Raw genomic sequence first — 25,074 nt, 5'->3', positions numbered from 1 at the left:
GACTTAGGGATTTTGCAACATTAGGTCTGTCAGTAGGTCTGGCTTGAGGACAGTTATTGTGTGTTTTTCCCTGTGCAGTAAAGCTTTGATTCTCACTTCAACAACCAGCCAAACTACACTAAAGTAGCACTCTGTACATTACTCTGAAAAATGTTGTGTGCTCTTCTGTGGTCTACAACCGAAATAGATAGTGTATTTCCAGCATGTTCCTCTTTTTATGGCGCCTCACCCAGCTCAATGATTGGACAATATTTTAACACATAAAAGAAATGTCACAGACTTTCGATATTTTTCCCACATGAAAACAGAACAAAATGTTTTTCTTGCATATTCTTGCAATTCACAGAAAATAAAGATTTCCAAAAATATATTATAGATGTATACAGATGTGTATAAGAAATACAAAAGGAAACTTTACCATTATATTTCCTACAGGGCTTCATGAAGAATGGTTAGCAGAACTGCTAAGAGTGAAGTCAAGCCAAATTCATTTTTTTATTGTTACACTGAAGTGATTCATGTAAAATAACCGTAACCGGTCTCTCTGTGTGTACATGAATTCATACTGGCCATGGCGCTGTGTCAGGCAGGGATCATCTGCCAAGGTATGTCAATCAAGGGTTAACATAACAACACAAATACTGACAAGTGTTCATTCATTGCTCAATAAATCAATCAGTCCATATGATAACGCCACCTGGAGAAGATTGCAACACCTTCAAGTGAAACATGTGTATTGTTCAGCTAACCTACTACAGTCTCAACAATCAGCCAAGGAAGTGTAGATGATTTCTAAAACATGAATCTGCAAGTTACACAAAGGCCAAGTCTCTATGTGATGGAGATCATGCCAAGTTTTGAGTTGTGAATTTGTTTTGTTTGATGCCAGCATCTGTCTGCCTGATTGATTTAGTAACTTAGAGAGAGATGTTGAAAATCTGAGTGATTGAATAAGTTATCTAATCACTGCTCTTGGTTCTTATCTATTTAAAAACCAAGCCCTATAGAAATGACTTCAACAGGTGTGGCTATATTCTTAGAAAGGTATGCAGGTAATTGGGAATCCCTCTGTCCTACCAGACAAAATTCAGGGCAATTGTTTTGACATTGTTTTTTTTTTTTGTCAAGTAGAAAGAAATTGTCTCTCTATCCTACAATGTCTCTCTTTTCTAATATTATCATTTCCTTATGTATACTCTTTGTATGTGGAATTGTCATTGCATTGTAAAGCACCTTGTATTGCAATTCAGCACAAAAGTTATAAAAAGTCATAAATACAGTTTGATTTAATTTGATTTGATGTGATAATGGAAACAGACTGACAGAGAGGTCTGAGTAGGACACACTCACAGCCAGCACATGACGTTGATGAAAACCTGACAGTAGTGAAAGGATTTCTGGTTCTGAAAGAACTAAACACTGCATGAATGCAATACGTGACAACTAATACTGGTTCAGATTGTGGAATGTTAATTGGGGTAAATGAGCAAATGGGCCTATAAGACCAATGGTTTTGAACACACAGACCTATTATTGTCTCTTCAAATTCTTAGAGTTCATTTTCACATTTGATAACATCAGAGAGTAATATTATTGGAGGATGTAGTGAGTTATATAATAGAACCACAGTGTTAGTAATGTGGTAAACTAAACACAATTTGAACATTGTAGAGTAAATGGTTCTTGACATACAGCAATGTAATTGTTAGAGCACCCATTATTTACAGAATTTTGCATTATTACCTTAAGTACTATTATAGTGAGCTGTAGCACATAGCTTCTACGTGCCATTCAATTTCATGAAGATCAGCCTAGTAAATTTACTTCACACTAGTAAATATGGATGCTGAAATTTGATTGCCTATTGGTTACTGACATTTGATTGGCCGGTGGCAGTAATGTTGAGTCAGCCAGTTGGCAGTTTAGGAAACTAGTAGTAGTCTAGTAGTTCTAGAGATATAACAATGTTTCAGTTGTAGAAATCTCGAATCTTTATGCATGTGTGAGAGTGGAAAATGCCCTCACAAATTGGCCTGTTTTTTATTAGTCAACGAGTTTAGTAATTACGTTTATTAATTATTAGTTCATTCAGAAAAACAGAAATCCAGAAAAACGGTTTTACTCTCATTAGGCTACTTGGGAGGCCGTTTCCATGGAAGCAAACATGTCCCGCCTGTTTAGTTAAATCCAGTTTTACTTTGGTTTTAGTTTAAGACATTGGGAGATCTAACACATCAGATCTAACACTCGCCTTGTCAACTGTACTCTCCCACTGGGTGCCGTCTGGTGGTGGCTACACCATGTGGCAAAAATCCCAAGCAAGGCTCTTTCCCTCAGTAGTGCCATGGTGATGGAATAATTGCCCAGCTTAGCGCTCTGCAGCAGCTCTCTCACTCTTCAAAAAGCAGCCGAAGATCTATCTCTCCAACCACTTCCTATAACCTTGAATCTTTTTTTTGTTTTTAATCCTTTTTAATCTTTCCCATCCGGAATTCATGTCCAAAAAAAAACAACATAATTAGCGTGTTTATTTATTTAGCATGATGAGAACACAAAGCAAGTGAAGGAGGGGGCAAGAAGCCCCAAAGGGCTTATCAAGTCACCTTCCTTCCTTACTACACTGGAAAAAAACAATGACAATCCAAATCATTTCTAACAAAATAATAAAATAAAACATAAAAAATCCGAACAACGCACATAGTGCATTTCTGATGTTTCTCTTAAATTGGCTGTTCTTGGCTCTTTCTTTTGATATTTGTCCTTGATCTGCTCCTTGCTTGCATTAGACCTCCTTTGTAAGTCACTTTGGATAAGCGTGTGATAAGCAAATCACTAGTTGTAACTGTATTGTTACTGCATAGCGTGTCTCTGATTACTTTGCTATGCATAGCTCCATACCCACTGGCCTCTGTTACAGGGACATTTTCATACTAAACCATCCTTATGTGACCTAGTTGGAAAAGCAATAAAAAAAACCATGCTCTTCGGCCTCTGATCTGAAAACATTTACTAATGGAAGTCTGTTATGTACTAGCCCTATAGGCCTGCTGTAGGCAAAACAGTGCAGCTTACTGTATATACTGTATATCCAGTCATAGATATAGGAAATTTACTCACACAGCACACATAGTTTTTGAATACCTCACTGTTGCATTTACAATTGTACAAATCTGTCATGCATAGTTGAAATAAGTGCTTGTTCAGAGTAAAATACTGTGGTAATTTTGGCAAAAACCTATGCACCGCTGAACATTAGTTTTATTACAAGTATCCATTCCTTTTTTCACTAAACAGCACCCCTTCTTAATGACCAAATAAAAATGACTATCCTAAAATAATGTTATCTTATCATAATGTAAACTCAATTGCATTCCTTCCAGCATTGTTTCGAACTGTTTGTTCATACTGTTTGTTTGTTTGTAAAATTTGTTGCAATAATTGTTTAATTGTTTAATGACTGTGTGTTTTGTATGTTTTTAATCAGTCACCAATTTGTATAGATACAATGACAAATTGTTGGTATTTTCAAGTGACATTCACAAAAGTGAAAACAGACAAAAATGAAGCTGCTTTCGTGTGAACAGATGCCATTTACAAGCCTCTATAATTGTTAGAAACATACAAATTATAAGTAGCCATGCATACATAATCATTTCTTACAATAAATTAGCTGTATGTATATTTAGTATTATATGTATAGGTTGTTATATGTTTAGCACATCGTATTGTATATTTATGTTGTATATTTAGTAAGGTTATTTAGGTTATTATATGTTTATATGTTTATTATGTGTAAATGATGTTCATAGTACTTGTGCAGAGTGTACGTCATGGTTTGTTATGTTATATTATGTGATGTTATGGTATGGTAGGTTTGGGCGGCGCCTTGTCATAAAAATGTCAGTGCCCAGTCTGACCCTGTGTCATTTTGTGCATCTGACAAATAAAAGACTTGTAACTTGTAAGCTGTAACAATTATACGTTCTGACCTTGATGTTGAGTAAACATACAAGAATACCATCAGTTATTATGTAATTCTTGCTTAACTTTCTGAAAGTGGTTCAGTGTGACACCTTTCTACCCACATTCCACAGGTTTATGTCTATTGTCTTTGAAATGGATTGTCAGATACAAAATATTTTAACAACTTTTTGTCAGCATGGTCCGTACTAAATTTCTTGAGAATCAGAAAAACAGCCTGTGATTAGTTTGTTTAGTTTCACTTTCTATTTTTGGAATAGGGCGGGAAAATGTGGTTGGTGGAAATTGGGTTTCACACATGCTGGGCACCCTCTGTGTTCAAATACAGGCCTGATTACATTTAATTTGTCATTTGTCTTTCACACTGAGCACCAGCAACCAACCCACTGATCCCATTAAATACCCATGTCAAGTAATATATCTTACATATTAAGTATTACTGTGCCAATTTGATTGTTAAAGAATGTTATCTTTAAAGAATGCACTATGGATGTTTGAATTTTTCAAACATCTATTTTACCTACTGTACTTACTGTATATCTAGTAAAAGTAATTCTCGTTGAAACAGAATGGCTTATTCATTTATGATTTCTTTACAAAATTGACAGTTTAGATATGCACCGTGTTGAGTTCAATAATAATTGAATAGAAAATACGAAATTAACTCCATGATTGTTTTATCAGTCAACCATGGATGTCCACTCAAATCAACCACTCAAGTCAAAAAGAATAGGCACAGCCTCATAGACTGGCCTCTAACATGGCAAATCAGGTAGTATTGTGCCAAAACTTGAAAGTATTCACCACTACTGTTGTAAACGAGGGACATAACTTTCCTCACATGACCAAGGGTTGCATTATACGTTGGGTGTGACTCAGACTGAGGATATAACCATCAGCTAAAAGGGACAAACAAGGAGATACCTTTTTTTCGCCTGGGGTAAGTCGAAATGAGCTTTTAGGCTAAAAACATGTGACTTGGTTATAGCTTGGTTTCATTCATCATTCTCCAGTCAGCTGGCTTATGCCTTCAACCTTTAAATTCCAGACAATTAGCAAAAAATTGAGAACGTGTTGAACAAGGTTAGTCAGATTATCTTTTTGAAATCTGCTAAAAGAGTCCTGTCTGACTCTGTGCTATAGGCAAAGTTCAAAGTTTGTTTGATGGTATTAGAACAAAAGACTTAGGTGATAAAGCATTTAGTAAAGGTATTAAGTACTGTACAATTTTCTACAACTTTATTAAGCAGCCATGGAGCAGCCATATGATTATTTCCAAGGATGAGACTGCTTAATATCTTTACAGTCAGTATTCATGTGCATTGAGATTCCACTGACAGTATTTTGTAACAAATCATGGGCGTAACAATTACGCAACACTTGCATTAGTGAAGAAATTGAAACATGTCACATTGTCATAAAACCAGCGATTATCCTTTCCATTGACATCAATCTCTCACCCTAAGATCTGAGATGTGCCGCTGCAGCTCACAACAGTTCAGAAAAAGGTTTTTCCAACACTGGGGAAATTAAGGTGTGTCATATGGCACTGCTTTGCAAGTCTTTTATTATGCAATTCACCTCCAAACCAGCTGGCATTTTCAATACCTACCTAAACTGGTTGGTACATACAGCTCTCTTGCCATTAGTTACTGTCTAATACAGATAGGTCTCTGACATTTTGACAATTGTAAAAAAGCCATTTGTACCTGTCTCACTATCACTTCTTTACTAATCTTTTTTAAATGGAGATATGGTTGTAAAAGTTTGTCTGTGAGAGTGGTGAACGTGCCTTTGTTGCTGTAATCTCGTCTAGGTCGTAATTTACTTAGTTGGCTGTGCGGTACCTCTGTGATCTCATTCCTATCAGAGTGGGCATTTATTAGCTTCCACTAAGGAGCCAAGAGAACAACAACAAAAAAAGATCACAAAAGTTAATCATAGTGCTCTCCGTGCTGGGTTTTGATGAGGCAAAGGTTAACTTGTTTACCAATGAACTGTGTGAATTTAGGTCAAACTGTGCTAAATAACTCCTATTACCTTCAAGAAGTGGCCCGACAGGTGTAATAAGGAAGGACCTCTGAGTGTGGAAAGTTTTTATGTCTTCATGGAATGACTATCTTGAGCGGGACCAGGTGGTATCATATTTACCAGAAGTATTGACTGATTGGTGCAACCAACCCTCATAAAGGTATAAACTAATGAAACCCAACACAATTAGCTCCTCTCAAGGTGACATGCAAATATTCCAGAGATGGTGTGACATTAGACTTTGAAATGGGACTTTGCCTTCTGGCCTGGACTGCCCACTAAAAAGGTCAGTTAATTTGTTATAAGCAGTTCAGCCAAAACAGGGTAGGACCTCAGTCTGTCGCACCAGTTCAACTCCATCTCAACAGTAGCTCTGCTTTGAAAGTAAGTGAGCCAATTCACCTTCACTGGCATGTTGACTAACAGTAATGTTCATTCATAAAACAGTTGCAGTGCTATGGGTAATGTTTTCTTTGCCTTTTCCTGCTACCAAAAGCATTATGCAAGGACAGCTGTCTGTGTTTTTCTGAGCAGACTATTTCAGGCTGACCCACTATTATGTCAAGACAGTTTAATGTAAGTGATGTCATGGCTTGGTTGATTTTTTTGTGCCATTTGGAATCATTTACAGAACTCTACTTTCACCCCTCTGTGGAAAGGCTTTCATGGTTGGACATCATTTGTGCCTTCTGCTGGACATCCTGGGTGATCCAGACTCCAGCCCCGCTCTGACAGTTCTAATGCGTTTTGCGCTCACCGTTCTGAGTTGAACTGAGCGACCCTGTTCAGCGCGTCCAAACGCCTCAGAGGTTTCCACGGCATCCGTTCGTTTCCATTCAGCCCCTGACATCAGCACATCTGTGGCTTTACTGGACAGGTAACTAATGTTTATTTGTCCTGATGATCATCATGCTAAACAAAACAACAAAAAAAAGAGAGAAAAAATATTTGTTTTATTGATAAATCACATCAGCTGTTACATTCACTGAATCCTTAACAAATAATGTATCTGAAAATTGTCTACATCAGTCAGGCTTTGTCCCTCTCAGCCAATGACCGCCTCGGGCCTTTGAATTGCGTGGTGTGAAAAATAACACATGGAAAAAAACAGGCGCACTTTGTTTGTGTTCCTGAATGAGCCCTAGCCTGAGCATTCCAACAGAGACACAGTGATAAGACACTCCAGCGCTCAGGTGGCTCAATAAAGTAATAAACCAATCTAAATAAAGCAAAGGCGGGGAGATGAAAACACAATGTTCGGGGTTAACAATAAACAGAAGTGCTTTGGTCTGAGGGGAGAATCCTTGTTTTATATCGAGAGCTCCTGAAATCTTGGGATTGTTCGACAAAAAAAAAGAAAGTTATGTTTGGTTTGATTGAACGTTTGACAAGTTCAGTAGTCTTAGAAATATTTTCAGATGATGTTTACAGGAAATAGTTGTGGCTGAAACACAAACTGTCTGTACATTGTAATATCATGTGATGCATGCAAACATCACCAATGCTCTGCATTTTAAGACCTTTTTGTAGGCATGCTGAGACCTATTAAGGTTAAAGATTTACTGCTCATGAAACTTCTGAGAAAGCTTTGTGAAGGTAGTTAGAGGGCAATTATTTACATATTCGAAACCAAAAAAAGTTTCATCACTACACCACGTATTATATTTGGCCCTTCCTCTGAAAACCTAAGGTGAATCTTGAAAAGAAAACAACATGGATAAAGATTGCCTTATTGAAATTAGAGGACACAAATGCACCCCTGCACAGGGTACAATGAACTGCCTGATTCAACACAGTCACATAAACCTAAGCATGTCAGTTGAGTTATCACAGGTGGAACTGGATGATCATATCATTTACTTCATAGCAGTCTCAGGCATCTTCTTATGTGACCAAACAGGACTATCAAAGATTTAGTTCTTTTTTTATATTCTGGGAAACAAGAGACGTCAAAAAACCAACCACTTTGGCCTGGATATTAATGACTGTTGGTTGAAACCATAATCATGTGTTCCCTTTTCAGTTCCAGTTGATAGCGGTAAATGACGTGAGAGCGTGAGGCCATGTCTTCCCTGAAGGAGCCCATCCGTGGGCAGAATGTCAAAATAACACCAAAGATCAGGGAGCCACGTGCGAGACACATGGTTTTTCCAAACCTTCTCCATTTTTCCGTTAACAAACGCTCGCTCTCCTTTGTCACAGCCTCTGGATTGCCTTTCACATTTGTGTTGTTCAAGGAAATATAAATGTGCTTTCCAAGAAGTACCGGGCTAAGCATAGATGTCTACTATGTCGTGCTGTCGAGGCGATTCGGTTTAACTGTTCGCTGGCACTGTTTCAACTGGCCTCACTTCTGGTAACACATAAGCTGGAAAGATTGAGAATTCCAAGCGCCCATGACTTGTCAAGTGTAAAATGATGTCCGCAGGGTGTGTGTGACCGCAGAGCGTGTATGTTTTTTAAACACCATTAAACACCTCAGGCTTTTACATACAGGTGACCTATAATGAGGAAAAAGTTCTGCTAAACTCTCTGCGTCTGACACCCTGCGCTGCGCTTGACCTGGTTACATCAGGTCCACATGATCCACGTGACTGGCTTAATTAGTTGACGTGTGCCATAATGGCAGTCATGGATCACTGAGTGATGCCCTTGCTGAGTCCTGTGCATCAGCAAGGCAGACCTTTCACCATAATCAGGTCTCATCTGACTCGGTAAATTGATAACACACTGATACTTATTTGATTCATTCCTGGTAGAACATAGCATTCCAAAAATTAAGGCTTAATACAAACTACATGCAATGTTGAAACCGCAATTGATTCTTACATAATCAAAACAAAAAAAGCAAATGATCGTGCAAGACAAAGACAGAAAGAGATATCGCACTGAGAGTCAGAACAATAAATAGGATATGCCTTATGCAAGTGTATCCTCCTATACACCTCCTACACAGATGCTTATATCTTCATACTACTTGGCCCGGTCAAGAATAAGCCATACAGCAAAAACTTTATGTAAATAATGATGATAGCAGTAAGGACTTGTTGAACTCCTATCACAACTTCATGATCAGCCTGATGTCTTTGATGCATGCCTGTACATACCTTAATAATTCTATATCTCACATGTGTCTCCTGTGCTTTAACGCAGCTCTTAATGTAACTGAAGCTAAAAATGAACTACTTAAATCAGGGATAATAATTTGCATTACGTTTCCCATTTCAGAGATTAAACAGCACCATGGTGTTGCATGGCGCAATCGAGATGAGCCCAGAGAGAGACTCCATTATCAACACCCAAGAGACCTTCATTCCCAGAGCAAGGGCAAGCAAGGGGAGGGCTGCGAGGAGGCAGCGCTACATACAGAAGGATGGTCACTGCAACATCGCCTTCCAGCAGACCTCGGGCAACTGGGGCCACTACATGGTGGACATATACACCACCCTGGTGGAGATCCGATGGAGAATCATGTTTCTGGTATTCTTCCTCGCCTACATCATGTCCTGGCTGATCTTCGGGCTCTTATACTGGCTGATTGCTCACGTCCACGGCGACCTGGGGGAGCCCAATGAGGCCCCGTGTGTGGCGAATGTGCATAGTTTCACCGGCGCCTTCCTGTTTTCCATGGAGACCCAGGCGACCATCGGTTATGGCTTCCGCGGCATGACGGAGAACTGCATGGTGGCCATAGTAGTTGTGACGGTGCAAGACGTTCTGAGCTGCTTCATTGACACGGCCATCATCGGCGTGGTCATCGCCAAGATGGCGTGCGCCCGTAAGAGGGCGCACACTGTAAGCTTCAGCAAGTGTGCCATTATTAACCTGCAGAATGGCGCCCTCTGCCTGCAGTGGCGTGTTGGGGACTTCCGAGGGAACCACATCCAGGAGGGTGAAGCCCAGGGCCAGCTTGTTCACCACAGGCTGCTTCCCACGGGGGAGGTGATTCTCTCCCATCAGGACCTCAAGCTCCAGTGCAAGTCCATCACGCTGGCCACACCTGCCTCAGTGGTCCACAAGATAGACTGCGACAGCCCCCTGTACAGCCTTAGCCCCCAGGCCCTCGCTGAGGAGGACTTTGAGTTGGTGGTGTCCTTCACGTACACGGACGACTCGGTGGGGATGCTGCGGCAGACGCGTGCCTCCTACACCCCCGAGGAGATCCGCTGGGGTCAGCACTTCCAGGACATGCTGAGGCTGGGCAGGAAGCACTACCACGTCGACTACTCCCTCTTCCACCAGACCACCTGGGTCCAGGTGCCCATGATGAGCGCACAGGAGAGGGACCGTAACCGGGGTCTGCCACACAACGGTGAATCGGTCGCGCCAGTCATGCGCCGTAAAATTCAAACGTGCCAGAGGGAAAAGTCTGACACTCTTGTGCTTGAAGAGGCCTGGCTATAGTGCTCACACATTTACACACTGCATGACACATCATCTCTAAGGGACTGCTGGAAGTATGAGGTAGTGTCCTATATAGTACATACTTCTGTACTCCTAAAAATATGTGACCCACAACCTCAATGTTGCCAGTGCCAGTCTCTGCATGCACCATTGGACTAGTAAACAATCTGGGAGGATTCTGCAAATGTAGGTTACTGTTCATCTGCAATGACTACAAAGTCTGCAAGCACAGAACAATGCCAGGATTATAGATGACCATGTGTATGGAGGCACCTGCTGACTGACACAGCAATGTATTGTAAATTATGTGGCAAAAGATTGTAAAGAGGCCTATGTTAGTTCATATTTTTTTTTTTTTTTTAATAGTGACTGTATAAAATAATACCGTATGCATACAATCATTTTAAATACATTTGACTCTTTTCATATATTTATTAAAATATATTTGTTAACGTTTTCAATAATATTTGTTCAAATGAATCATTGCCAGAGCAACATATATTTGCAGACATTCAGAGAAAGTTATAGCATATACATTATAAAGTCCTACAAAGTCATTGGTAAGCTTATTTTATGTATATCGAATGTGCATATAATATTTCTTTCGGTCGTAGGCCGACAGCAGACAGATACCTGACATTTAAATAAGATTCTGGCATTACGCTTTCAATCATGTTCTCTGTTGGATGACCACGCAAAGGGGCGGGGACAGGCACATGCGCTTTTAAAGTTGCACTCCATTGGTAAATGTATCTTCCTTAGAGCGTGCTGAGGGGGTGATGATGGGCGTTCGTGTGATGTGCACTTGCTACCTCACAAAATACAGCAACAAGTCAGAAAACTATATGTGGATACATATACAGAGCTGGGATGTTTCAGAATAAAACCACAGAGATGTCATTCTGTGACCTCAACAGGTAAGTGCAACGTCAGTACCGCGATGATGTAGAAGTCGTAACTAGAAGTCGGGAAGGGATCAAAATAACGGAACCAAAACCTTTTGAAATGTTCTTAAAACTGAAACCAGCGTTTGGGTCTGATCGAGCGTTAATAAGGATGAATCATTTCAGTTCGCAGTATAGATTTGAATGGAAAGGAAGAGAAGGTTTTTATATAGGCTCTTTATTTATTTGATAAATCCATACAAAATCCAACAATGATATGTCAATAGTTTAAAAGGCTTATTTAACTTCTGAAGTTTTTTATTTCATACAGTAGTTGTCATGCATTTCTTTGAAAAATGTTCTACAATAGCTGTAATAATAACCCTAATCCAGTTAGTATAGTTACTGCTGTACTATTTTTCTGTAATCATTTCTAAGAATTTTCATTCATAACATGAGGGCACATGGACAGCAATGAGTTCTGCATTCTAAACTGACACATGCCATCCCAATCTTTGGCAGGTCATTTTCAAATGGACAGCAAACTGCATATTGGGCAGAATTGTATTGATCTCCCTTGTACAAAAAATAGAGCAGCTTTATGTAACAAGTTTCCATCTTGTTCTGCAGTGTGGCCTAATTGCACAAAAGCAAAACAAACAAACGTGGGATGCGAGTGAATCCTGTGTTATCATGGTGTTGAGCTTGTGGAGGATAAAGACACATGTTACAGTTGAGGGCTGGTTCATACGAAGCTTGTTGCTTTTTAATCCAATGAATGGCTGGAGTGATTCTCTTATGTTGTCATTAACTATGAGTGGTGAAGTTGTTCCCTCTGGCATCAGCCTCTGGACACAATATTATAAACTACTGGTACGGTCAGACGACTATTTGTTGTAGCTATTTTCCTGTATAAGTGTTGAGCAGTTGTGTTTTTTGATCATTAGCCTTCAACGGGGGACGTGGTTATAAATCTGTAATCTCTATCGAGTTGTAAGTGTGACCAAGAATGGTTTCTAATTACATCTTCAAATAGTGGCACAGAGTAACTGGATCTGGCCGCGGATACTTAGCTATAGCGGGCCCTGGTGCAGGGAGGACGTGGCAGGCTTGTCCCTTTAGACATAACTCCGAGTCAACAAGCTCCTGGTCCTCCCTGAAGAGCCACGGTCACATGTTTAATTAGGGCTGTTTCACAAGTGCATGTGCTCCTGAGCAGTGTGCTAAAACCAGGCAGGATTACATCAGTGGATCAATCAGGCACAGCGATTAAAAATGTCAAGTGAACTATTTGTATTAGACAAGTTGTTGGTTTTATTTGATCTTAATCGTGAAACTGAGAATTATGGCCTTGATTTCTCACCTATCCTCTCCAGATAATTGTAGCATAATAACACCTGAGTCTTCCTTGATATAAACAGCAACTTGTGATCTCTTCACAGGTTTTAGGGGTGAGGAAACCACATCCTTTGTATGTTTAATTAGAATCAGGAAATTAGAGCTCAAAATGAGCGCAGTGGGTGTTCCGTATGATCCACTCAAATGACTGTAGTACCATTAAACAAGAGATTATCTTGACAACTCAAGGGGCCAGCAAAAACAAATTGCCCTGTGCAGAGACCTGTCATAATGTTCCAATCCAGATAATATATCTCTCAAACGTTTCCTCATGTTCTGCTCTGCGCTAATGCTGGAATATGCACTGGAGAATATTGTTTGTGGTTCGGAGCATAATGGGCCCTGCGGTGCATTATAATAGCCCTGGAGTCTGAGTCGATTGTTTTTTAATTCGGCCACTCTGTCCCCCTGTTATGTGATGTAATATCTCAGAGCAGAATGACCTATCATTTTTGTGTAGCTGCAAGGATAGCAGGATGTGATTGAACTGGTTACACATCAGTATGTTTGCCTTGGGTGAAAATGGTGACTGTCTGCTGTACTCGTTTGTGCATTAAAACGCAGCAGATGTTCTGTAGAAAAGCCCTGTGGGTGTTTTGGAAGTTTCTGTGTCGATAACCTTGTATCTCGTAGCTTTGATAAAGGGTTTGAGCCTCCTCTGCTGCTGTGCTTGCCTTCGTCACTGTTTCCTAATGGATTGCGTTGACCAAAACCAATCTGTAATGTGACCCTCTGTTGTCAATCAGCAGCAAAATGAATACAACCTTGTAGCAGTGGGACTAACTAACTCTGTTCTATAAATTATGTGAGTGCTTCAAATTAAAACATGGAATAAAATTGCCGTTATTAACACATCACGTATGTCCAGTAGTCATGTCTCTTGTATTCATTTGAAATATGCTATCGTATGTCATTAAATCTTAACTGAAGAATGCATTATTTAAGCGGTGGGATACCATACACCCAAAGTCACTGATCTTTTCCTCTCGTTTCTTCCAATTAGTGTAACATGGCGTTTCTCTCTGTCTGTATTTTCCACAGGGCACTCCGCCGATGAGGTCTGAGGCACTCATGAGAGAGACCTGATCAGCCCTCGCTGCCACTGCTGCTGCCGCCACCGCCGCACATCCCAGGGGGCAAGCAGGATCCCTTCAAGCAGGATCCTGTTCCTTCCCACTTTTTCCTGTGCGTGTTGGTCCTCGGCTATCGTCCGAAACTGTTTCTCCAACGCTTCTTCCAAAAACTCAGACTGTTTTCCAAAGCAGACGTGGCCCAGCCGCCACAGGCAGACGTGATGGGGAGTGTGCGCGCCCACCGCTACAGCATTGTCTCCTCGGAGGAGGGCGGCATGAAGCTGGCCACCATTGCCGTGCCCAACGGCTACGGCAACGGCAACGCGGGCGGCAAAGTGCACACGCAGCACCAGGCCCAAAGCCGCTTTGTCGACAAGAACGGCCACTGCAACGTGCAATTCATCAACATGAGCGAGAAGGGCCAGCGCTACATGTCCGACCTCTTCACCACCTGCGTGGACATCCGCTGGCGCTGGATGCTGGTCCTCTTTTGCCTGTCCTTCCTGCTCTCCTGGCTGTTCTTTGGCTTCATCTTTTGGCTCGTGGCGCTGTCGTACGGAGACTTAGAGAGGAGCGAGCAGTTGTGCGTGTCAAACGTGGACAGCTTCACAGCAGCGTTCCTATTCTCCGTAGAGACGCAGACCACCATCGGCTACGGCTACCGGTACGTGACGGAGGACTGCCCCATCGCCGTCTTCATGGTGGTCTTCCAGAGCATCGTGGGCTGCATCATCGACGCTTTCATCATCGGCGCCATCATGGCTAAGATGGCCAAACCCAAGAAGAGGAACGAGACGCTGATCTTCAGCCACTACGCCACCATCGCCATGAGGGACAACAAGCTGTGCCTGATGTGGCGCGTGGGCAACCTGCGCAAGAGCCACCTGGTGGAGGCGCACGTCCGCGCCCAGCTCCTCAAGTCCCGCACGACGGCTGAGGGCGAGTTCATCCCGCTGGACCAGATGGACGTCGATGTGGGCTTCGACAGTGGCATCGACCGCATCTTCCTGGTGTCGCCCATCACCATCGTCCATGAGATCGACGAGGACAGCCCCTTTTACGAAATGAACCGGCAGGAGCTGGAGACCTCCGAGTTCGAGATTGTGGTTATCCTGGAGGGCATGGTGGAGGCCACGGCCATGACCACCCAGTGCCGCAGCTCCTACGTGGCCAGCGAGATCCTGTGGGGCCACCGCTTCGAGCAGGTCCTCTCAGAGGAGAAGAACCACTACAAGGTGGACTACTCGCGCTTTAACAACACCTACGAGGTGCCCAGCACGCCTGCTTGCAGTGCCAAGGATCTGGCTGAGAAGAAATATGTGAGGTCGAGCTCTAACTCATTCTGTTACGAGAACGAGGTGGCCCTGATGGATAAGGAGGAGGAGGAATTGGAGGAGAAAGACGACGACGACGACGAAGGAGCAAAGAAAGTCGGGGACAAGAGCATAGAACTAGAGGGCACAAACATGGACACCAGTTCAGATTCACTGTCCGATCAGGACACAGTGCCTTTAGAAGCAAGGCCACTGAGACGAGAGTCTGAGATATGACAGCTTGGTTGCACAGGGGGAAAAAAAAGAAAAATGACACAAAAAAGTGTACATAAACAGTAACCAGAAGTGAATCTGGCTGGTGAAAGGTACAACTGCAGCAGGAACAGAACTGACATGTCAGTGTCATTCTCTGACAGGACATTCTGGAACCAGTCTTTGCAGAATGAAAACCCAGAGATCCATGGGATTTGCATGATTACCTGAGATCATAGTGCATGAGGCTGACCACAAGATCGTGACACAGTATAACTTGCTCTCCTCATGTCACTCTGCTAGACACAATGTCACTCTTTTGGTTGTTGGTTTAATGCATTCGGGTACGGTGCTGTTGCAAACGCTTCGACATCTTGCAGAGTAACAACAGAAAGATGGGTTGGGTAGCATGCAATCTGAATGTCGTTCCGCATGTTTTTGAATAGTTTATAAAGCTGCATTCACACATATTTTTTTGTACTGTTTAAGGACAATTATATTCTCCAGTAGAACCGACAGATAATGAGCAATTTTGTGTGTGTGGAAGGTGGTGGGAATGTTGACTGTCTTTTACCATTATCATTTTGAGAAGATAACCACAAACAGAGGCACGCTGTCCTTTGACAGATACTGTGCTTCACTAGTGGTGTGCTCATACTAGAGATAGAATAACTGTCTGAGTGATGTTCCTGTCAGTTTTAAATTGATCTTTCTCTCCACACACTGAATGAGCCTTGGCTTGGTTAGGTTTATGTTCACAATGCTTAGACCCCTGATGCAATGCTCTGATTGCCAAAGCTAATTGTATTGTATAACTGGTAAGAATATAGGAAGAGGTGCACACCTTTAAAGTGGGTAGAGTTACCCTAAAGGCCCCAAAACCAAGAAGTATTCAAGCAATCTTTCTTAAGATTATTGTGAGCTTTGCTGTCCCCTGTTAATGAGCTGGTCTCTTAACATGCACCTTAATCTGGACCTTTACCTTCCTCAAGTTTGTTTGTGTGTGTGTGTGTGTGTGTGTGTGTGTGTGTGTCAGTGATGCGCAGATCAACTCACAAGGGACCCAAACTTGCTCAATGCTTTAATTCGACCTGACCACAACTTGAACCGCTAATATTTAACAAGGCAAAATTATGCCTGAACCCCTACCCAATCCGTGCAGACTTATTTACATTAATTCATACATTTTTGCCTAGGTCAAACTTCTACACTTAAACCAGAACAGAATGCCCTCTGTCACATTATAGCTATGCCTACCTAGATCATTCATGACATCCTTTGGTCAAACAAATGCGGCACAAACACTAAACATTATCTTGAATTTGATAAGGATATTAGGCTATAAGGCAGTTTAGCCTCCAGATATCCTGTGGGAAGATGATGAAATAGTTAAACGTTGCACAACAATGCCTGTGACAATGCTAGCAATATTTTACTGAGCTACTTATCATTACATCCAATGTCAACTTTGTTGATAATTATCCCTGGCCTACAACTTCCTAAATTCTCAAGGCTTCTCCAAATACTTCACACACTTTACATTTCTTTGTTGTGAGTACCCCCTCGAAAACGAGATGCTGCATCTCAAGGGGTTATCCTCCAAAAAATACATTTCAAATTTCTTTGTACACTCCTGCTTGTCTCGCAGCGTCTCCGTCTCGCTCATGCAGCTGTCAGTGGTAGCCTAATAAGCCTGCACAGCATCTTCTTGCGATTGGATTCATTCAGCCAATTATGCTTTTGTAAATTATTATTGCTTGAATATTGATTTCAGTCTTCAGGCGATATTTGACTCATCTGCCAAAATTTCATTTTAACTGACCGACCTGCAAATAACTCAAATATCATCACCTCTGCCAAAGAGGTTATGTTTTCATCACATTTTGTAGGTTTGTCTGTGGGTTTGTTTATCTGTTTGCTGTCAGTAGGATTACGTAAAAACTACCAGGCTGATTGTCATGAAACTTGGTGGAGGGGTGTTGCATGGACCAAGGCGCGATAGGGCATTTGGCCTTGGCAGAGGTCTGCTCTCGTCTAGCGCCCTCCTAGTTAGAAATATTTTTTTTTTGACTTGTAACTTTAAGTGTCCACTGGCATCCGCTCATTTTGGATCATGCTCATCACTGATGTGTGTCTGTGTGTCTGTGTGTGTGTCTGTGTGTGTGTGTGTCTGTGTGTGGGTGTGTGTGTGTGGGTGTGAGTTTGTGTGTGTGTGTGTGTGTGTGTGTGTGCTTGCATGCATGCACACTCTAGTCTGGTCCGTCAAAGTACTGTTGGCATGTTTATGTGTGCGGCTGCGTTTGGTCCTGCTCGTATGAACTGTGCATTATGCTACTCAACCCATCTTCATCTTGTCTAAGTATAGCATCTTTTTTTGAAATGTGAGCCTTCAGGCTAGTCTTCATTGCTCTTGAAAACAGCCACCAGTGGGAGGCTAGGTTTCGGCATCTACAGAAAGAGAGAGGGAGAGAGAGAGAGAGATAGGGAGAGAGAGAGAGAGAGAGAGAGAGAGAGAGAGCAGGAGATGTCATCTATATGGGCATTAAAACCTTACTCCCTCAGTGGGCTGGATATTTAAGGCTGGCCACAATCGCAGTGAGCAACTCGTGCAGGCGTCTGATGTGCAATACAGTCTTGGGGCAGTCTGTCTCTGAGCAGAGCTTCCTGTGCAATCAAACGCCCCAAGCTGGGCTAATGAATGTTTCTAATCAAGTGCTGCTAAGTTACATATTGCAAGTTAAGGAAAAACAAGGATGCAAGAGCCAAAATGTGTTCTTTGTCTATTTTAGCAATCAAATTAAACTCATATGAGAGAGAGAGAGAAAAAAATAACCTTTTTCAGCATATTAACCACACAATGGTGCACTTTCTGATGACAATCTTTTGTCCCATCAATGAATAGACCACATTAGAAATTATTTTCTTATTGAGCCAAATGTAAATAATGAGGATAGACTTTCCTTCTGCCTGTTACATAGTTTTATAGTTAAAGTGTCAGATTCCCTGACCTGTCCTTGAACAGGATGAAAGGACACCAGTCACTTGTAGTCTAGTATATTTATATAAGAGTACATTGACAATGCAGTATTTTTTATCCATTGAGAACCTGTGTAGCTTCAGATCTGGGTCTTTCTCTGTTGATGGTCTTGTGAAGAGAAAACACTCTGAATGGGCCTGTGACTTCTACAGCCGCTCTGTCTTCTTCCATGTGTCTCCAAGACAGTAGGCTTCAAAGCCAAAAGCAATAGAACACCAAGGCAGTGTGTGTGTATCTGTGTGTGTGTGTGTGTGTGTGTGTGTGTGTGTGTGTGTGTGTGTGTGTGTGTGTGTGTGTGTGTGTGTGTGTGTATATCTGTGTGTGTGTGTGTATATATCTGTGTGTGTGTGTGTGTGTGTGTGTGTGTGTGTGTGTGTGTGTGTGTGTGTGTGTGTGTGTAAAAGAGAGAGAGAGAGAGCAGGGTTGTAGGTGATATTTTGTATTGCTTGGGGGATGACTGAGGATGCCAGATGTTTCTGTCATTAATGGTAAATAAACAAATACATAAAAAGCCCAAGCAACCTCTGGCTCATCCTCTGAAAATGTCCACTCACTGTTTTGGTTCAATTTCTTCTTTAAAAAAATCAGTCTTCCTTTTGTTCTGCACAAGCCAGTGGTTGTACAGTTTTTATATTGTGCTACATAACAAGAATAGTTAATATATTGCTGTTGATGTTAAATACATAATGTATTATTTTGTTTTGTTTTCCAATAAAACCAAAATGAATAAAAATTCATGGAATCCCATTATCTGCCCATGATTCTGACAAAAAAGCCTTATAGTCATATAAAGAAAATCAGAATCTAAATTTACAGCCATGTTTGCCAAATTCTTAAAATGCAAATGTTTTACTTTTAACAACTATACCATTGTCTCCTGATACTCTCATGTTATTATTAATTTGCATTAAGAATTAATAATTAATTTGCATATATTGATTTGAATTAATAATTAAACCGAATTCTGTCAGATGACTCTGTTATTCCTAGATACAGAGGCGTATCTATAATTTAGGAGAAGGTTTAGCTGTATGATTTATCAACCAGTATTTTTTGCATTCTGCTAACAATTACAGATGTCGCCCTTTGACCTCAGTGTGGGGTCGAGAAAATGATGGGGGCAAACATGTCATCAGCCGGTTCAAAAAAATCCCACACATGTGTAAGCAAAACGTCAGCTGTCCATACTTTTCCGCATCGCCGAGCTTGATCTTTATAGAGGAGTTGTAAGAGCTCATGGGTCACTTGGTTCTTTCAAAGATACTCTTAATAAAAGCAGCTTTTGCTTTGATCGCGTTTTGTCCTCTGGACTCTGGGCGGACACGGCTTACGTAACCCTTGTGATTTCACCAAGGATAGACTGTGCTGTGGTTATTAATGGCTAACAAAGGGACGGTACAGAGTGGAGAAGTCTGTATTGTGGTGAAGGGGGCGAGCTCAAACACGCCCACACTCACATGTGTGTGTGTGTGTGTGTGTGTGTGTGTGTGTGTTTGTGTGTGCATGAGACCTGTGCCATGTGGATACGGTAAATAGTTAAGATAAAGGGCAACATGGCTTGCTTTAGAACAGTGGCCGCTTCCCAAACAGTCCCAGCACAAACAGAAGTTGGAACATTGATCAGAGCAGGGCTGTGAAGAGCGGATGTGATTGTGTTCTACTTATAGACTGCATTCGGCCGCAGGGCTTTTTCCACATTATCCAATGAAGTGTCCTCTAATGCTGGGATTTAGTTTGTAAAAGGTGGACGAGCTCCCTACAGTTCAATCTGTTTTAGGATTCAGCCATGTTTGAAAAGGGCATGAATGAGGTTAAATATTTACCTTGGATGATAATGGTATGAAAAAAAGAAGAAAAAAAGCTTTGAATTGAATTGCTCACCAGTGTTTGGAGCAAATTAGATCCTCAATATATTTTCCTACTTCCCTAAATGTGTAGGCACCATTAATATTCCTTTAAATATTAAAATACCTTTACTATATTTAACGTGCTAAACATCTTAAACATCTTAAACATCTGCACCAAGTGATCTCTGGATGCCCAAGTTAACAGGTTGTCTTTTGTGTGTGTGTGTGTGTGTGTGTGTGTGTGTGTGTGTGTGTGTGTGTGTGTGTGTGTGTGTGTGTGTGTGTGTAAGAGAGAGAGAGAGAGAGAGAGAGAGAGAGAGAGAGAGAGAGAGAGAGAGTCTGTGTTTGGGCTAGTGCTTGTGTGTACTGTAAGATAGGTTTGGAATGTGTCCAGGTCAATATTTCCTGCTTACGTTTCTCTGACGACTTCAGTCAGTTGGCTGACTGGGCCAGCCAAAAAATAATTGGGTGATGACTGCACGTAAGCAAACTGTCATCACTTGCACTGATACGCTTCACTTTTGCAAATTTTTCAAATCATGTCGAAGGGTGACATAATGGTGACTTGATACACAGACTCAGGTTTGCTTGGTTGCCTCCCTATAGAGGAGGAAGGTGGTGTCTGTGGCCAAGCGTGTGTGTGTGTGTGTGTGTGTGTGTGTGTGTGTGTGTGTGTGTGTGTCTGTGTGTGTGTGTGTGTGTGTGTGTGTGTGTGTGTGTGTGTGTGTGTGTGTCTGTGTGTGTGTGTGTGTGTGTGTCTGGGACCAAGCCTGCCTTGAAGAGCCCAGATAAGGGAGCTTGCAGAATGAGGTTGCGCCAGAGAGCCCACACTCCTCTTTCATGCTGAAAGTGAGACGCGACCCAGAGATTGGAAACTCACACAGACCTAGTTCCTCTGCTTATTTCGGAAAACGTCCCCATTACTTTCTTTTCAGACCAGATGGGGGTGAGGGAGCACAGGGCTGTTTTTCTTCTTTTCTTTTTATATTTCGTCTCTTTACCAGACGTCTCATGCACATCAGAGAGAAGTGGAAATGAGGAACGTCTCAGAAAGTGGGAGAAACGTTCTGTCTCAGCAGCGATTCGGCACTGATACGTATCAGGTCTGGGCCAGACCAGGGTCACATCCGTTCTGGAGTCTGCCCAGATCTGGGCCAAATCAGCCAAAACCTCCCAGGCCCACTGCTACTGCCCATGCCACATAGTGAGAGCTAAATGCTATCATTTCCACTCATGGCGGCCAGACTGAATTCTGTGAAGGCTGAGTGTATGGAGGTCACTGTGTACATGAACTATCGTGGGTGTTTTTATTTTTTCTCTCCACCAGTCACCCATTTCCCTGTGCAGCTCTGACCTTGTCCTCACCTAGTCTATCATTCTGCTCAGCACATGCCAGAGTCTAAGTCTCTAAAAGGCTCAGTGAATCAGCAGGCAATTTAGACTCTTTAAACAATTTGATGCATTCAGCCTTAAAAGCCTTTCTGAGTAGATATTGTTTTTCTTTTCTGCTCCAGTGACCTCTGTCCGGTTTCGAAAACATCTGCTTTACTTCAGGTTCATGGTGGAAAGATCAAAACAGGAGGATTTTCCACATCTCGGGAGAAACGGCCAATGTCTGCACAGTTTCTGTGACTGACATATCAGCACAGAGACAATCCAAAGCCTTCAGGCCTGATGAGACAGATCCGCCACCCCAAATAGCCAGTCCCAGATTTACAGTGAACACGTGTTCATGTCTTCATGTGCACATGAGTATACTTGACTAGAGTATTTGCTGTTGTTGCAAGTTGTATCATTTTTTTTTATAATTTTAGAACACGTGGGCCTTACCCTTTTCCCATAATGGTGAGAGTACAGGGAAACTGACTTGTTTAGGTATGGAGTTAAGCAGGTGTCGTAGAGATCTGGCCATTCAGCGAGGCCAGTGGTAAAAGGATATTTTACCCCCCCCTATGTATAACTTAAATCAAACCTGTTTCTGTCTAGCGCCATTAACAGCTAACAGGGTCTCAAGGTGCTTTACAGATCCCAAGGTTTGAACTCCCAACAGCACACACACAGGTGGTAATCAATCACTGGACTAGTGCCTGCATTAGCTGAACTTGGGGTCTGTGATCTTCTCCACTAGAGGCAGTTGGGGCACTGATTGTCACCCGAACTAGCTGATCTCAAGCATTTTAAAGCCAGTCTTGTAAGCTATGCGTTTTAAAGCAGTGATTCGTTGTATCGGGTGTGTGTCTCTCTCTCAGAGAGGGAATCCGCGGCCCCATCAGTCTATAACAAATGAAATTGTCTGCCCACTCTGGTCCTAAACCATGAGTCTGAAAATAGCTTGATGGATGACATTCTTCCATCTTCGCAAAGGCAGAATTAGAAATAAGCCATGTAGGTTGTAAGGCACGGATAATTGCAGAATCCGGATCATAAAAGAAATCCCTTCTGCAGTGGGCGATCTGAACATGGCTTAAGGACTCTCCCTCAACTGACCAATACGTTTCATGCAATTAGCCTTATGGTTTTACATATATGCAAGTGTTTCTCCAAATGTCATTTTGTGACAAAAAAAGAGGACAGCTGATTCAAGATGGGCTGAATTTAGGATGAAATGTGATGCAAACATGTGGTTAGGAATTTCTGCCCAATGAATAAGCTTTCGAACAAGGGGAAGGTCTAAATGACTGAGAGGCTAACCATAAACCACTGCTTTAAAAAAATGGTGGTGGTTTAATGGACAGGGAGTCCTCTTTTATTCTCAAACCTCCTCGGATAACCTCAGTAATGTGAATCAACTTACAGACAAGCATGGAAATACCTTCACCGTGGCCTCCTTATGATGGTATTTCCATCAAGGGTATTGAATGTGATCCATGTAACCCACATTCATACATATTAATCACCCCATTTCATGATGATGATGACCCAATGTCTGACTGTCATAGTAGAACATATAACTCACTGGACATGTAAGGTGAACTAAATGGGTCAGTTGCTCTCTACTAATAGATCTACACACCAGGCTATCTGTTTTATCGTACTACATTGCAAACTGGCAGGCCATCTCGTATAGTTATCATAAGGCTTGTGCTTTTTTTCTGCTCCTTGGCTGCATGCGCACTATTAGGCCTCTCACCTGGAGGTATATCATGACATCATATCTTAAATGACATCATCATCATCATAGGTGAAACATGTTTTTGTTGTCAGAAAATACATCTGGATCTAGAACACTGGAGCAGTGGTTTCTCAAGACTCCAGTGCAGTGTAAAACATTGTGTCGGGCCTGTTCCAGCATTTGTTTTCAGTTTACCTGCATTGAAAAGGACTATTAAAATCATTGAAAGAAAGAACCGAGATACGCATCATGTATTAATGCCTAAAAAATTAACGCAATTTATGATGTGAGAAATCCACCAATTGCATATGAATCTGGAGATTACATCATTTTTGACTGGCTGCATAGATTGCAGTAATGCTTTGATTACATAAGGTCACTGGCTGGTCAAACCGGGTCTGAAGCATGGCGTAGTGGATGGTATGCAGAGGGGGCACAGGACCCCTGGCCGTGACATTTTGACTGATGAGGGCCCGCTGTGTGGCGTGCGCTTGTTGACGGAGAAATCAGCTGTCATCTGCATCCCTGGGCACGTCTTCAGCAACGATCGAGTTGCATTTCACCTTTGAGACACACATCTTGCAGAAATGCTAAACCACTTAGTGATGTTATAAAAAGCACCCTCTTCACTCTGATTCAGCTGCTGCTTCACACATCCACCTACACCAAGAAAAAAAAACATGTTCAGTATACATACACACCCACACACAGAATTACACTTCCTATTGGTCTTTCTCTCTCATACAGACACACTCAAACACACACAAACACATACATACACGCACACCCTCTCTGTTTTACTGCTGCAGCCCACATATCTGCAGGAGAGTTATCCCAGACACACATTACAAGCTTTCTGCTCGGTCACCGTACCCCAGCCTTAAACGATGAAGACAGTGTGGAATTGGCACAGGGCTGGGGTAAGAACCCTATACTAGTTGGGATCCCGTACTCAGATAACGTCGGCCATCAGAAAGGCCATAAATTAAGGCTTCGGTTAAACATTCATAGAATTCATAATGCAGCCGCTGCTTCATGTGAATTATTTACTTTGCTTGTCATTCAAAGGCCGATATCATAGTCTATGATGGTGGATATGTATCAGGATAAGTATCACTCACTTGAAGAATTTAACAGGTTGTGAATAGATATTTGAATAAGGTTGTTTTGGCCGACTGCACCAGGCTTTGGACAGAGCCCATCCTCGTACGTGTCCCCTAGTAACTGTCTCTCCCCAGCAAGTCAGTGTCCTGCCTGCCAGAATATTCTGCTGGAAACAGCCGCTGTTCTGTCCCGTGAATGCTGCAATGTGGCTCTGGGAGAAATTATTTAAAACAGGAAATTTTCCTCGATTTGGCCACATGCTCTTTAGGTCCTTAAATAAGTGAATGGCAAACTAGGCGACAGGAAGAAATGGTTGTTCCCTTTCAAGGGTTTTTGCCCCAGGCAATACATGTATGCACATGCCTCCACCAATAGACACACACACACACACACACACGCACACACACACACACACACACACACACACACACACACACACACACACACACACACACACACACACACACACACACACACACACACAAATCCAGCCAGCACATTTGCCCCTGACAGCTGTGGGTCTTATGATACTCAGGGGAGAGAGAAGGATAATTGAACAGGTATGTTGGAAACAATACAGGTTTTTTTCCATTCACCGTGCCTGCTGAAAGATAATATGTATATTTGTTTACTGTGGTTGTGTCCTATTGCAAGCAGAAGAGTCCATGGCCTGACAT

The 25,074-nt window shown here is 42.1% G+C and overlaps 2 protein-coding genes across 3 annotated transcripts; both read left to right on the top strand.

Annotated features, from left to right (window-relative positions):
* Window positions 1-4,909: 4,909 nt before the first annotated feature.
* On the top strand, window positions 4,910-10,880 carry LOC105888478 (inward rectifier potassium channel 16-like). 2 transcript variants are annotated; one of them, XM_031574580.2, is made up of 3 exons: window positions 4,910-6,396; window positions 6,672-6,889; window positions 9,241-10,880. In XM_031574580.2, exon 3 carries the CDS (start codon window positions 9,256-9,258, stop codon window positions 10,414-10,416), a length of 1,161 nt encoding a protein of 386 aa, XP_031430440.1. In that variant the 5' UTR covers window positions 4,910-6,396; window positions 6,672-6,889; window positions 9,241-9,255; the 3' UTR covers window positions 10,417-10,880. The 2 variants fall into 2 exon arrangements, with proteins under 2 accessions (XP_031430440.1, XP_031430431.1); XM_031574571.2 differs by having other exon boundaries at window positions 6,644-6,889.
* A 136-nt stretch (window positions 10,881-11,016) lies between these two features.
* Window positions 11,017-15,356, top strand: LOC105894957 (inward rectifier potassium channel 2-like). The gene is made up of 2 exons (XM_031574562.2): window positions 11,017-11,333; window positions 13,740-15,356. Exon 2 carries the CDS (start codon window positions 13,993-13,995, stop codon window positions 15,319-15,321), a length of 1,329 nt encoding a protein of 442 aa, XP_031430422.1. The 5' UTR covers window positions 11,017-11,333; window positions 13,740-13,992; the 3' UTR covers window positions 15,322-15,356.
* Window positions 15,357-25,074: the final 9,718 nt, after the last annotated feature.

Source organism: Clupea harengus, chromosome 1, assembly GCF_900700415.2.
Source record: "Clupea harengus chromosome 1, Ch_v2.0.2, whole genome shotgun sequence".
NCBI lineage: Eukaryota > Metazoa > Chordata > Actinopteri > Clupeiformes > Clupeidae > Clupea > Clupea harengus.
The sequence above is the reverse complement of the archived record's forward strand: the minus strand, read 5'-3'. Positions and strand labels throughout refer to the sequence as shown.